General features: G+C 50.0%; 1 protein-coding gene across 9 annotated transcripts in view; it reads left to right on the forward strand.

The window, feature by feature from the left end:
* Utp25 (UTP25 small subunit processome component) overlaps positions 1-14,826 on the forward strand; it is a 93,878-nt gene that overhangs the window by 12,524 nt on the left and 66,528 nt on the right. For 7 of the 9 annotated variants that reach the window (XR_002388634.2, XM_021242484.2, XM_021242485.2 and 4 more), the window contains exon 11: positions 657-902. Coding sequence is in view for 8 of the 9 variants with exons in the window: in XM_021242484.2 (XP_021098143.2) it covers positions 657-902 (246 nt within the window). In the remaining variant the exon portion in view is untranslated. Of the gene's footprint in view, positions 1-656; positions 903-7,523; positions 8,048-14,826 lie in introns of those variants that run through there. The other 2 variants (XM_004862013.4, XM_004862014.4) reach the window with 1 other exon arrangement.

Below are 14,826 nucleotides of genomic sequence, written 5' to 3' on the forward strand. Positions count from 1 at the left end.
CAATAGATTGCGTCGAGCAGATCAGAGGGGTCCCGGGACTCAGGAGGAAGCTGAGGTCCAGACGGACGCGTTGGCTGGGTCTGAGTCAGCGCCGCTTCTTGCATCACTGTGGCATTTACTTATTTTTAAAATTTCCTCCTTTTTTGTATGGGGGATTGAACTCAGTCCTCGCACTTGCTGGTTGGCACTGTGGCGCTGAGCTACATCCCCGCCGCTGGCCTGTGGGATTTAAGTCACATTACGTGCTTTGTGCCATGTGTCCCATGTCAGCAGCTTTACTGGAAGCCTTGGGGGCAACAGCTGTGTCCTAGTTCTGTGTCCCGGTCTTCCTCCTCCTCCTCGTTGTGACCGGTTAGCACGATGGTGCTCAGCGGACGGGAGAAGCTCAGGGCGGTTTTCCCTGACCGACTGACTGATGGTATGGTGTCTTCAGGGCATAAAGGCGTTGCATCTGCTCTGTGCAGTGTGTGATGTTAGCACTTATTTTTCAGTGTCCGCATCAGGTTCCGTCCATACCTAATCTTTTTTGGGAAGCGAGACACTGGGCCTGAGGTAACTGAACGTGAGGTTGTGACTCGCCGGGCCTACAGCACAGCTCCAGACCATTCTTGTTCTGCTCTGGACCACTAACCTTGCCCTTTGCCTTTCCAAATCAGGTTTAACTTTTTCGTGAACAAGATTCTGCCTCAGTACCGTGACGCCATCATGTCCCACACACTCATCTATGTGCCCTCCTACTTTGACTACGTGCGTCTCCGAAATTACTTCAAGAGGGAGGAGCTGAACTTCACCCACATCTGCGAGTACACCCAGAAGCCTGCTGTCTCCAGGGCCAGGCACTTCTTCCTTCAAGGAGAGAAGCAGTTTCTGCTCCTCACGGAGCGCTTCCATTTCTACAAAAGGTAAGGTTGTGGCGTCCCGCTGTCCCGAGGGGCCTGCAGCGAAAGTCCGGGCCTGCACCTGAGCACCTGGCAGCTCTGCAGGGCCGTGAGGGCTGTGAGGTTGTCGCCCTTGCCCTGCCACTCTGGAGAAGCGAAGTGTGTCTGGACAAGACAGATTCCTCTTGGTCAGTCAGTTGCTTTTGTCTCAGAGTGAGGATTGCTGGGAAAGATTGTTTAATGAAAGCACCACCTGGTGCAGACCTGGAGTGTGCCCAGGGTTGTGTGCCTCAAGCCAAGCATTACAGTGGAGCAGCTCGTGATGGGGCCAACCTGTGTGAGCCCAGGTAGGGGAGGCCTTGTGGCTGAGGGGCCTCGAGGGCCATGTGAGCTGGGAGCTGGAGGCCAGCACAGTGCCAGAGCTCAGACAGGAAGGAGTGCACCAGGACTTCGCCCTGGGTGCCCCGATGTGGGGAAGGTGGGGAGCAGCGTGACTAGCAGACATGTCCTAATGAGGTGGTGCCACTAGCCTGCCTTACTGTGCCGTGTTAGTTGCAGCCCTTTGTGTGCCTGGACGTAGAGACTTGCGAAGCCTGCTAGCAAGTGGAGGTGGAAACTGTTCTATTTCAGTCAGTCCCCGATGTACAAATGAGGTCCATTTCGGGAAATATGCAGAAGTTGGTTGTTCATCAGTCTGACAAAGTGAGTCTTACACGCTTTTGACACAGATACACAGTGTAAAGCATAAAAAACCGAATGTGAGGACTGTTTGCATCTATGAAAGTTCGCACCTTGAGTGTTCGTAAGTCAGGGACTCACCGTACTTCTTTCCTCCTGGTTTCACTGCAGCATCCAGCGACTCTGAGCTCTGTCCTGTGTACCAGTGAGGTTATTTTCTCAAACTCCCAGAGGCTAAGCCGGAAGTCTTCACCCTTGAGCACATGAGTGATGCCTCTGTCGCTGTGTGCCTTTGGCCTCATGCTGGTGTCAGACCAGTGCTGCCAGGTGTGCTCCTCTTACCAGGGTGGCCAAGGAAGCCCCCAGCAGCCTCCTGGGGCACGGCAAGCCGGCATGACGGACCTCTGGGTATTCTGCTGCTGATCAGTTCATCTGAGTGAAGAGTGGAGAATTTCTTAAGTTTGTTTCCTAGCTTCGTTCTCGGCAGAAAAGTCTGCTTGGCCAGTTTAGGGAGTGCCTGCTTGTTGGCATCATTATTTGCTTTGTTCTAGTAAGTTGTTCCCATTCATGTTGGGAAGTGTGTGGGGGAGGTTGGCTCACTCCGTTTTCTGTCGGCTGACGAAGTAAGCCGTCAGGCGCAGTGGCTGGACGGGGAAACTTCCCAGTGATTGTCTGTCGTGAGCGTGAGCGAGGCTGGGCTGAGGACTCGGCTGTCTGAGCAGCTGCTCGGGGAGAGGCCTGGCGGCACAAGGCCCTTGGGACAGGACAGCGCCCTGCCTTACCCTGTACAAGCCGCGCTGCCCCGTAAGTGCTGGTGCAGTGAGCGTGTGCCCTCAGCTCTGCTCTGGGCCCGTGAGGACCTTTCCTGACGGCGGCGGCAGAGAACGAAACAGGAAGTGCTTCCAAGTTTACACGGGTGAGAAGGCTCCAGGTTCCCAGCCAGTGAATGTTGTGCTTGAGCGGCCACAACCACGGAGGGAGGTTGTGATGGGGGTTTGGTCCCCAGCGCCTTTGTGATCTGATTTTGTATTTGACTTTGAAAAAGCAAGCGCGTGTCCTTGTTTGTTTTTGTTTTGTACGGTGCTGGGGCGGAACCCAGAGTTTCACCAGAGTTTCACGAATGCTAGGCCAGTGCTTTGCCCTTAGCTACATTCTGAGCCCTCGGATTACGTGTATTTCCAGCAGTATTGCCCAGCTCTGAAATTCTGGCTTTATTTTCTCCCCGACAGTTGGTAGCATTGGAAACGTGAGAATTTATTTTTGAGGTAGCAGAAATTTTCAGCCTGAATATTTATGTTTTTGGGAGGATGAAAGGAAGCTGGTAGCATTTTAGAACTGCGTGGGCGTTGGTCTCAGGTGTCGTCCCAGGAATGGCTCCTGGCTCTTTTTGTCCTTGTGCCTGGAGCCTGGGTGAGGTTTCTAGGGCGTGAGAAGGCTGCTGGAGCTTTCTGTGTGTGCCTGCCCCGAGGGGAAGCAGCAGATCGGGCTCCAGGCTGTGGAGGAGCCAGTCCTTCACATCGTGTGGGTGCCTTAACAGTTGGCAGGTGAAGTAGACATATGGAGCAGCCTTAGTTTCAGGTCCTTTCAGGGTGAGACTGTTTTCAGGGAGCCCTGAAGGCCTAGGTACATCTGAGGGGTGAGGGAGGCAGACGGAAGGCTTGTGGGGAAATCTACACCAACACATCTTCTTTCTTTCCTGTTTTAAACGTGTAACCTCTGTTGCCCTTAGTCTCTTCTTGTTTTAGTTTGTTTTTTCTGATTATAAGAGTATTGCTTTCTTTTGGAGACAAGGTCTCGCTATGTGGTTCCAGCTGGTCTTGAGCTCACTACGTAGTCCAGGCTGACATCTAACTCACAGTGCTCCTCCTGCCTCAGCCTCCCAAGTGCTGAGATTACAGATGACATTTTGACATTTTTTAAAAACGGTGGGTTTTTGGGTGTATTATTCCTCTTTTCTGTATGAAAAATACATGTACACAGTCAACACATTTATAAGTGTTTTTTAAAAATACCAAAATTATGATCCAGTTCTGTGCTTGGGTTTTTTCCACTTTTTTGTAAATGTTTGATGTGCTCGTTATTGAAAGTTCGGGCTGTAATATTGTGGTATATATACCTGCACGTTGGAGATATGGTTTTAAGTTTGTACATATGTGTAGCTCTGTCACATAGCCTCTCCTACTCACATTCTTATACTGGGACAAAATACCTGTCACCCACAAGTGAGGGTTTACTTACTTGGGCTTCGGAACTTTTGGCCTGTGGTTGACTGGCTCCAGGGCAGAAGCAGCTGGGCAGGGCCACAGCAGAGGGCAGCTGTTCGAGTTGTGGTAAATGGGAAGCAGAGGAGGGAGGGCGATGCGCCCTTCCAGGACGGCCCAAGGGAGCAGGCCCGCCCGCTCCTTCCAGCACAGTGAGCTTTGGATTCGTGAGTCGGTTGATCACTGGTTTATCACTGATGAGTACGGTGCCCCCAGGATCATTCACCTTCCAAGCCCCGCTTCTTTTTATTTTATTTGCTCGTGAGACCGGACCTCAGTATGTACATAGTTCAGACTGGCCTTGAACTCACTGTGTGGCCAGGCTGGCCTCAAACTTGCAATGATCCTCCTGCCTCAGCCTCCCGAGTCCTGGGATTATGGGTGTGTGCCACCATCCCCAGCATCACAGTTTTTTAATGCGTATGTAGTACTACATTATTTGCTTATGCCAGTAGCCCCGTTTCCTTTTAATGGACATACAGTTTTCTCAGTGTTTGCTATTAAAATTGGCCCTGTGCCCACGGGCCCTGCCTTCATAGACTCACCCAGCTGCAAAAATAAGTCAATGCATTAAAATTGAAAATATTCTGAACATAATGCGTCTGTACTTACACTGAACTTAAAGACGTCTTGCCGTTATCCCTTCAACAATGCAGTGTAACAGCTGTGGACATAGCCTTTGAATTGTTAGGGTCACAGACCTTCCTCTTTCAGAGCCTGCGCCCTGGCGCTGTGACTGGCTCATTAACTGACCGGTCACCAAAGGAGGAATTGTACAGAGCATGGACAGTGCAGCATTAAGAACAAAGAAACGGTCAAAGGAAGCTCCAACTTGATGCCTTTGCTTCTATTTGCATACTCTTACATGTGGTACGGAAATGTATAACAGGACATAAAACTATGGTACTGTACCACACAGCGCAGTCAGCAAAATGACAGTCCTGTAGAAGCAAGGTGTACTGTGCAAGAAAGACACTGAGGCTGGATAAACAAGATCTGCAGAACTTACCAAAACAGGCTGAGTCGTAGGCCCAAGGGGTGGGTCAGATGTGCGAACTGCACCTCCGAAGGTTGGAACAGTCATTAAACGGGTGGGTCATTGAAGGAGGAATGCCTGTGTGGTAATCTAGAGAAGATTTAGAGTCTATAGCAGTACATGCAGAGGGTATGTGCAGATATTCTGCCGTTTCGTGTAAGAGCCTGGAGCGTCTGTGGGCTTGGGTGATTTTTTGTTTTTTTGAGACAGGCTCTGCCGTGCAGTCCAGGCCAATTTGAACTTGCTTATGTGGCCCAGGCCGGCCCTGAACCTGCCAACCTCCTGCCTCAGCCTCTCACACGCTGGGATCGCAGCTGCACCACCAGGCCCGGCTTCTGTGTGGATTGTGCTGCCCAGGGTGTTGGCTGTGTGTGGTGATGCCGAGAACATGCACATGCATATCTATGGTGGTGTCCTTACCATCGATATTTTCTTAGGCCAGATTTGGAAGGGAAAGCCTGATAGTGTAAATGCTGTACCCAGTTAAAAACTCGGCGCAGTTACCATGTATTTCCTGTCTTTGCCACATCTCCTCTCCACCCCACGGACCTATTTCTGTAAAACTCCCCACTCTTGGAGTGTCTTGATTGTCACTGTGATAACCCCATTGTTCCAGTGTCTTCTGTTGGCTGTAGAGGCTGAGGGAAGTGATACCGAGGCTGCTAGTGCAGGGGGCTGCTCTGCTCTGGATGGGGTTACCATGGCAACACAGACTTCAGACTCCTGCAGCAGTTGAGCGTAGTGTGGGCTAGGGTGCTGGAGTGATCTCTCTGGCTCCTGACCTCTGCTGCCCCAGCCACACTCCTGTGCCTCCTGGAGCAGCCCACAGCCGGCGTGATTCGCTGCGAGGCGTGTGGTCCTGGCTGGCACTGGGCCCGCTCAGTATTAGCAGCCCTTTCCCTTCCAGCTTGGCCGGGCCAGAGTTGTTGTCAGGGTAGCTGAGCCTTCGAAGCCTGCTTTGTGTCCCCGGCGGTCTTGGTAGGGAGAGCGTCCAGGTTCTCGCTGAGGGCAGGCGCTGCTGGGTCAGGGCAGGAGCCCTGGGCATGCACAAGTCCAGAGCTTGGCCTGTGCTCAGAGGTCGGGAGACCTGGGGTGTCGGTCCTGCCCCTCCCTCAGGAGAGACCGTCGGGCCTGCCTGCCCTCTGCTGCCAGGGTCTTGCCTTCCTGGGCTCGGGCTCGGGCCTCTCTCACCACTTCAGGCTTTTGCTGTGGGTCTCAGGAGGCGAGTCTGAAGGTAGCTGAGCCTCACACCTGCACTGCCGGTGGGGTGGGGTCTCTGCAGGGCCTGCGGAGAGCTCCCGAGGAACAGCCAGGGTCCTAGGCATCCTGCACGGTCACAGGCCCAATTTGTCCTGTAAGAGTTGGTCAGAGTGTAGCTACGTTCTTCCCACCCAGATTTGGGGAGCTGCCTTTCTCCTGCGCTCTGCCAGAGGTGTGATCTTGTGTCCTGTTTCTCTTCGGCAGAGCCTGACAGTCTAGAATCAGCCAGTGGGCGGTATCAGGCTGAAGCTGCCTCAGGACCGCTGAGGAGGTCAGGAGTCCTTGTCATCCCAGCTCTGTGCTCAGTAACACTTTGTAGCTTGAAATTGGCTGCACAGGGAGAGTGGCACGTGCACCTCACCAGTCCCCCTTTCCTGCTGAGAAGCGGCTGCTAGACATGTGCCGGCACACCCCGAATTCAGTCCACCTGGTTGCCTCATGGCAGGAGCTCTCTGGGCTCAAGAGAAAGAATCCTGTGGGTTGTGTGATTCTCTTCTGTTCACGTGGCAGCAGTACTCTCAAGCTCTGTACATGCTGAGCAGAAGCGGAACTCGTGTTTGTTGTGGTAACTGGTGAGTTAGAACAATTTGTTTAAGGGTGCTGGCCTTTCGAATCTCACGTAGTGAATCAGTAATGGTTTGTAAGAGGAGGCTTTCCAAGAGGTCAGGAAGAGTCATGAGATAAAAGACAAGAAATACTTATCCTCTGTGAATAAAATGCAGTTTGCAAGGAAGCATAAAGTCGTCAGTGCGAGAAAAGCCAGAGCCTTGACCAGGTGTACAGCTCCGGTGGCAGAGTCCCACGGGGAGTGTTGGCTGTGGATTCCACAACCAGACGGCGAGTCGCCCCCACTGCTGGAGCAGCACGGTGCAGCCGGGAGAGGTGGGGCTTCGGAGCTGTGGAGACGAACGGCTTTCTCCTGATGACCGAGGGGTGCTCAGGCGGGAGCTTGTGGGTGGACGGACGTGGGACATCCACCGTGGAAGGAGTCACACGTCTGCAGAGCGACGGGAAAGACGAATGCAGCGCGCGCTCTGTGTGCTGCCTGCTCTGTGTGGTGGCTCTGACCTGGTCTCCATTGCACAGCACTCGTTTTCCCTGATTCCAGTAAGGGGACGCTAAGTTGTCCATGCCTGCTTTTCTGTGACAGATTCTTAATCCTGGTCCGCGCTCTTCCCCACTCTACCTCGGCCTCTGTGGAGTAGGCTTCAGAATTGTAAAATTATTCTGTTATCTTAAGCCAAACATTAGGAATTCAACTCTGTTGTCACAGAAACAAGCCCTTCTTGTGTGGGGCACTGTCCTCTAGCCTGAGGCAGCAGCAGTGGACGGTGCCCTTGAAGCACTTGGGCAGCCTTCTCTGGACAGCTTCTCAGGGAGCCACAGCCTCTCCATGCTCTGTTCTGACAGGTACACCATCAGGGGCATCAGGAACTTGCTATTCTACGAGCTGCCCACCTACCCGCACTTCTACAGCGAAATCTGCAACATGCTGCAAGCCACCAGCAGGGGGGAGGAAGCCACGTGGACCTGCACCGTCCTCTACTCCAAGTTTGACGCCCAGCGCTTGGCAGCGGTGGTGGGCGCGGAGCGGGCCGCGCAGATGCTGCAGTCCAAGAGGAGCGTGCACCTGTTCGTCACGGGAGAGCAGTGAGCACGCTGAGAGGCGCTCTGAGCTCCTGCCCCCTGCACAGGGAAGGGCACTGGGAGGAAGGGCACTGGGCTGTGTCTGTGTCGCCAATCCTTTCTTCTCAGTCCCGTGTCCCTCAAGAGTTAAGTGATGACCAGGTTTGGCCAGGCCACGCGCTTAGCGCTCAGCAGGGACCTAGACAGACTCTGAGAAATTCATGAATTGAAACTTCTACGTGTGAATCTTTTTGTAAGCCATAAGTTTGTATGTACTTCTAATTTATTACACTTGGTGGATTCTTTCAGATTTGTCTGTTTGACACTTCTTGGAGTAGAGCATACGTGTCATTGCCTGTGAGCACAGATTAGAAAAAAATCTGAATATTTCTAATTGCTGTGTGTCATCTTAATTTTGGATGGCACAGATTTTGTAATGCTTATTTTTCTCCCGCCAGACTTTTAAAAAATCTTGTAACAACTAAGCTGTCCCGGCCCGCGGGTAAGTCAACGGAGACCCTAGAGGGGGAGCGAGGATGAGAGGGGACAGGGGACACGAGAGATGGAGACAAGACAGGTTTCTGATCAAGTCTCGTTTATTGCAGAAGCTGTTACAACATATATACCGTAGGGCTAGAGGGGAGGAGCAAGAGGAGGGTACTGGGGCTACTTCCTTGTTGCCGGGTAGATTTGTAGCAGGCCCGGATATGTCCATAAAAGGCACTCAAGATTTCCAGCGGGGGGGGGCAGGGCCCCCTACAGGTCCTCCCTTTTAAAATTATTTTTTAGAAAAGCGTCAGGAGAATCAAGCCTGCGGGGGCTGAGCCTGTCTTGGGTCAGAGCAACATACGTGTCTGCACCGTGCACCTTACCTGTCATCGGTTAACCAGAGAATCAAGGCTCTGGCACCTGTCTTAGGCGGCACACGAGGGCTCTCTCATTGCATGGCACGCTTGCTCAGTTGCCCGTCATTGGCTTGCCAGCCCGCTCACCAGGTGGGGCGAGAATTTTACGCCGTGGCAGAGATGGAATCGGCCCATGTAGCGTATGTCCAGCCAACATCCTGACAGTAATTTACCGCTGATTTTGACGTACATCTTTGTCTCCACTATAGCTCCAGGGGAAATCACAACCTTACAAAATCAGAACTATCCGAGGACATTTTAGTTACTAAGATTAACATAGGTTAAAATACAAAGGGGAATACAAGGCTTTTAAATCATATCAGCCTGAACCTTTTATCTAAAAATCAAAGCGATTTCTACGTATAAGCATTGGTATCCATTGTATGCAGCAGCATGACAATAACAGACAAACACATACAATTGCAATGGCAAGAAACAATTGTTTTACCCATTGTAGGTTGGGTAGCCATGAGGTCAACCATTTAAATAGGTCTCCGCCATCCTCATTGTGCACCTTATTAGCCAGGTCTTTCAATTGTTTTATTGTATCATCGATTTTTTCTCCATTGTCAGTCAAATTAAAACAACACATATTTTTTATTTTTTCACAGCCCTGGTGATGAAAAAGCAACAACTAATCTATTGCTGCTCGATTATCCAAAATAGCTTGTCTTTGTTCCTGTAATTCTTGATTAATCAACGCCAGGGCGGTGGAGGTGGCATTCAATCCTTTTACCACTTTACAGGCTAATCTTCGTACTGCCGCTTCCGCGTGCACCCCGATGGACGGCAGAGCAACAAAAGACCCTATCATGACTAACACTTCTGCATCAGTCAATAGACCCACATCATCATTACATCCCGGGGCGGTATACGGCGACCACCGTCTAATTCGATTAGGTACAATCAAATCAGTTCTGTCTGGTAATATCACAGCCAACCGACTCAAGCAACAACGAGTGTCACTCAAGTTGGCCGGAATGTAATTAAAAGTTTCCCTTTCACAAGTGTAAAACCAACCCATTGGCAAAGAGACATGGCAATTACTATACATAATTTCTTGTTCAACACGGCAGGACATGTTTTCCAAACGTTTAACTTGCAGACATTTAGTTGTACAATTTCTGTATACAGCACATTCGGTCTTATTAGACATAATTACCTTAGGTGAATATAATTTGACAGCATTCTTGGGCCTGCGACAAGTAGCAGATCCCCAATTGTAACTATCTGCATATGTGAGATTTTTTCCTGGGATATCTTTAAACAGAGTATAAGGCCGCAATGATTCCAATGGGGTACATACAGGAACGAGGCAACTTCCCAACATATAATGAAAGTTTACATCAGCACTTAGACAAAACTCAGACAAGTTGAGCGAGCCTGCCAACTGAATCCATATATTTTTCATGTGGTCTAACCCTTCTGAAGGCGACACCACCCATACCCTGGTCAGCAACATCAGGGGAACTAGGCATTTCCAGCTCATCCTATTCTTGTTTTCGGATCGTTCATTCAGCCAGATGTCCTTCATGAGTTCCCTCTTCATTGTGCGCCGGAGGTCCAAACTTTATAAATGATGACGATGTTCCCTAAGATCACATGATATAAATTTCACTAAGGAGTCCCTTTGAGGAATTAAGACCAGAACAATATTTTCTGGGTGGCCACTTCTATATTCATCAAAGGGAGTTCCCATCTAAAAATCACTTTAATCTAATAAATTCCAGTGATACCTTGATCCAAGAGAAAAGCATATCTTTAACAAAATAACATCACCAATGTAACAATGGGTGAATATCCCTTAAAGAGAAAAGAACATTTTGAGCTCAATTACATGACCACAAACAACAAACACTAGACAAACATGTAAGACAGTGTAGAACATCAGGGTGCACCCAAACATTACTAGATAAGCTGAATTATATCCTTGCTCATTTTAAATTGAAATTGTGGGCGCCATTGTTAACTGATCAGGATTGGACAACGTCAGGTCATCGGCATCATCAGCACGCCCATCAACTTGTTTTACTAGGCGTTCTGGGAGCCATCTGGCTGACTTCATTTTCTTGGAATAAATACACACCGATCCTCGGCCCCAGATAAGTACAGGATCGGGCCCGTGCCATGAGTGGTCCAGGGGGTCTTTCCACATCACCGAAGCAAATTGTCGTTGCGTCTCTGGTTGCCAGAAACGATTGGCTGCAGATGAACCTTTGGCATCCAAATTTAAGAAGTTAAGAATAAATAGTGCATGTGATATCAGGTTTCTAGGAGACCCCTTGGTAGGGTACCATTCCCCCTTTTTTATTTTGTCTAAAGTAATTTTGAGTGTGAGATTAGCCCTTTCTATAATGCCTTGTCCTTGAGGATTATATGGGATTCCCGTTATATGTGTTATTTCAAATTGTTTGCAAAAGTTGGAGAAGCCAGAGCTGGTATAGCCGGGACCATTGTCTGTTTTAGTTTGTTGTGGACATCCAAGTACTGAGAAGGCAATGAGGAGATGAGCGATGACATGTTTAGTAGCTTCCCCGGACTGCAGGGTGGCAAATATGAATCCACTATAGGTATCAATGTTGACATGTATATATTTAAGATTTCCAAATTCAGGGTAATGCGTGATGTCCATTTGCCAGAGGGCATTTGGAATCAAGCCACGAGGATTAACTCCCAGATGAGGTGTAGGAAGGTGTAGAGTGCACGTAGGGCAGGCCTTAACAATTTGTCTAGCTTGTTCTCTAGTAAGCTTATACATAAGGCGAAGCGTGTGAGCATTAAGATGATGCAGTTGGTGTGCCTTTTGTGCCTGGTCAATTGGAATGGGGGCATCAGTATTTATTGAACAGGCCAAAACTTGAGGTCTTGTAGCTAGGTCTGCTAAGCGGTTGCCCTGTGTGAGTGGGCCAGGTAAGTTAGAGTGGGCACGAAGGTGTCCAATGAAAAAGGATTCGGATCTCTTTCTGATTAAATCTTGTAATTGGAGGAAGAGACCACCAGTCTGAGAAGCAAGTTTGATCAATCCACATGTTTCCAATAAGGGGACAGATTGAGCAATATAAGCACTGTCAGTAAAAAGATTAAAAGCTCGGGCAGGGAATGTAGAAAAGACCGCTATAACTGCTTGCAGCTCGGTTAATTGGGCCGAAGAGTGGGCGGTTTGGAACTGGGCAATGTTATCGTCCCACACATAGGCAGCCATCCCAGTGGAAGAACCATCTGTAAAAACGGATAGGGCTTCTGGCAGAGGAGAACAAGAAGTGACCTTTGGGAAAATGAAGTCATGTCTGTTAGCAAAGTCAATGAGTTTGTTGGGAGGATAGTGATTGTCCAATGATCCTGAATAAGAAGCGAGAGCAATTGGCCAGGAATCGGTAGTCTGCATAAGCCAATCGATTTGATCTTTAAGGTAGGGTTGGATAATGACATCAGGTTCCTTTCCAAAGTACATCTTTCCATGGTCTCTACCTAGAACAATCAGGTCTGCAACTGCAACATAATAAGGGTAAAAGGCCCGCTTAGGGGAAACTGGGAGATGAACCCATAAAAGGGGAGCGGTTTGCCAAAAGACAGCGGTGGGGGAGAGAGAGGTTCTGCAAACGATATATTGTAAAGGAGAGTTATAATCTACAAAGGTAGTTGTCTGATTTTGAATGGCTTGTTCTACCGTGCTAATGGCTTTGCGCCCCTCAGCAGTGAGCTCCCGAGGCGAAGTGGGGTGGCTATCACCTTGCAGGGTATCATAGAGAGGCTTCAGGTCATGTTTAGTGAGCTTTAAATAGGGCATAAGCCAATTAATATCTCCGAGCAGTTTTTGGAAGTCATTCAGAGTTTTAAGACCGTCCAGCCGCAAGGTGAGCTTCTGGGAGGAAATATGACGTCCCTTCATCTGAAATCCGAGGTAACTGTAAGGGTCTTTTAGTTGAACCTTATCAGGGGCAATCTGGAGGCCACAAGATTCAAGGGCCCGCCGAAGGTCAGCATAACAAGCCAAAACCTCACTTCCCAATTGTCCCGCCACGAGAATATCATCCATGTAATGGATAATATACATTTGAGGCCAATTGTCTCGGGTGGATTGAAGTGCTGTGGCTACAAATGACTGGCACAGGGTGGGACTATTGGCCATGCCTTGGGGTAGCACTAGCCATTGAAAGCGCTGCATTGGGGCGCAGAAATTGGTCGCCGGGAGGCTAAAAGCGAAGCGTTTTTGATCTGCAGGATGTAAGGGAATGGTGAAAAAACAATCCTTTAAATCAATAATAACCTTATAATATCCAAGGGGGATGGCTACCGGTGAGGGAAGACCGGGTTGTAAAGCTCCCATGAGTACCATAGTTTTATTAACTGCTCTGAGATCTTGCAAGAGCCTCCATTTTCCCGACCGTTTTTTAATGACAAAAATGGGAGTATTCCAAGGGGAGTGGCTAGGAATGATATGGCCAGCATGAAGCTGCTCCTGCACCAGCTGTTGAGCTGCTAACAACTTCTCCTTGGAGAGGGGCCACTGATCGACCCACACTGGATCATCCGAGAGCCAGGTGATCTTTTCAGCATGGACCGCAGGAGTGTCAGCGACCCCTATGGAAAATGGCCCAACCCTGCTCGAGGGGGCCGAGGGACAGGCTCAATGGGGTGAGTAAGGCTAGTAGGGTGTTTTCCCAGCCCTGTTCCTGGAATGTACCCATTTTTAAACATCTGCATAGTGACAATTTCATTGGGGCTGGAAATAATTATCCCCATTTGTGATAATAGGTCTCTCCCCCATAAATTAATGGGTAACCCTGAGATGATATAAGGTTGAATGGTGCCCTGATTACCATCTTGGTCCCTCCAGGTCAGATCTTTGGCACTTTGTTTAGGATTTTGACTCTGCCCTATACCCTTGAGATGGGTGAGGGTGTCCTTCAATGGCCACGCCTGAGGCCAATCCTCTCCCTTTATGATAGTTACATCGGCACCAGTGTCGACCAACCCAGAAAACTGTCTCCCATCTAACCACAAGGTCATGAGAGGCTTTTGTGCTGAAAGTACCTCCGACCAGTAGACATCAGATGAGCCGAAACCCTGGCTGCCTCGGGCGTTTTTAAGAGCCTTATTAGAGGTGGAGAGAAGGGGAAGGAGTAACAATTGGGCAAACCTTTGGTCTGATTGAATGGTATTAATAACTTTGGGGGAAGAAACCATAACTTTAATTTCCCCAGAGTAGTCACTATCAATCACTCCTGGGTAAACCAGCAGTCCATTCATGGTACTGCTGCTTCGGCCTATTACGAGGCCAAAGGTCTCCTTAGGTAAGGGTCCAAAGACTCCCGTAGCAAGGGCCTGAACTCCCATTTCTGGGGTTAATACTGTGTGGGTGGTGGCACTGAGGTCCAATCCGGCACTTCCTTTTGTGGCTCTGACGAGGTCTGAAATGGATTGCTGTTTATTGGAGCAAAATTGAGCGCCCCGTAAATTTGTTTGGAATTGGGGGCCCGGGGCTGGCCCCCTTTCCCGTTTCCCGAATTCAAACCCTGGAGAGGGGGGAGGGGTCGACCCTGGGCATCAGTCTTGGATCGGCACTCACTCGCCCAATGCCTCCCCCGATTGCATCGGGGGCAGGGCCCTGGGGGCGGAGCGTCGGGGCCCTGCATTTTAGCGGTCGGGCATTCTCTAGCAAAATGGCCGATGGCCCCACACCGGAAGCATTTATTGCCGACGTGGCGTTGTAAGAATTGTTTGACTGTGAAGCCTTGCATGGCGGCCGCCATGGCAAGGCCCTGTTGGTAGGCGGCCCCAATCTCAGAACAAAGGCGAATGTAGCCGGAAAGGTCAGTTTTCTTTTTATAGGGGCGGATAGCGGCCTGACAGGCGGCATTGGCGTTCTCAAAAGCAAGCTGTTTAACAAAATCTGTCCCTGTCTCCGCGCTCCCAAAAATCCGGCCTGCCGCCGTGAGAAGGCGGTGGACAAAGTCCGCAAACGGCTCGTCCGGTCCCTGCCGGATATTAGTGAGGGAGGCACTCACGTCTCCTTTGGAAGGGAGTTTCCTCCAGGCCCTAGTGGCTGCGGTCTGAATCTGGGCATACAACCCCACGTCAAATTGCATTTGCTGGTCGTTAGCGGCGTAGGCCCCCTCCCCAAGAAGCATGTCAAGCACCCAACCATTCCCCGCCTGAGCATTGCGTCTAGCGGTCTCTCG

Source organism: Heterocephalus glaber, unplaced genomic scaffold (assembly GCF_053883595.1).
Source record: "Heterocephalus glaber isolate CG9 unplaced genomic scaffold, H.glaber_assembly_v1.0 deba00001600, whole genome shotgun sequence".
NCBI lineage: Eukaryota > Metazoa > Chordata > Mammalia > Rodentia > Bathyergidae > Heterocephalus > Heterocephalus glaber.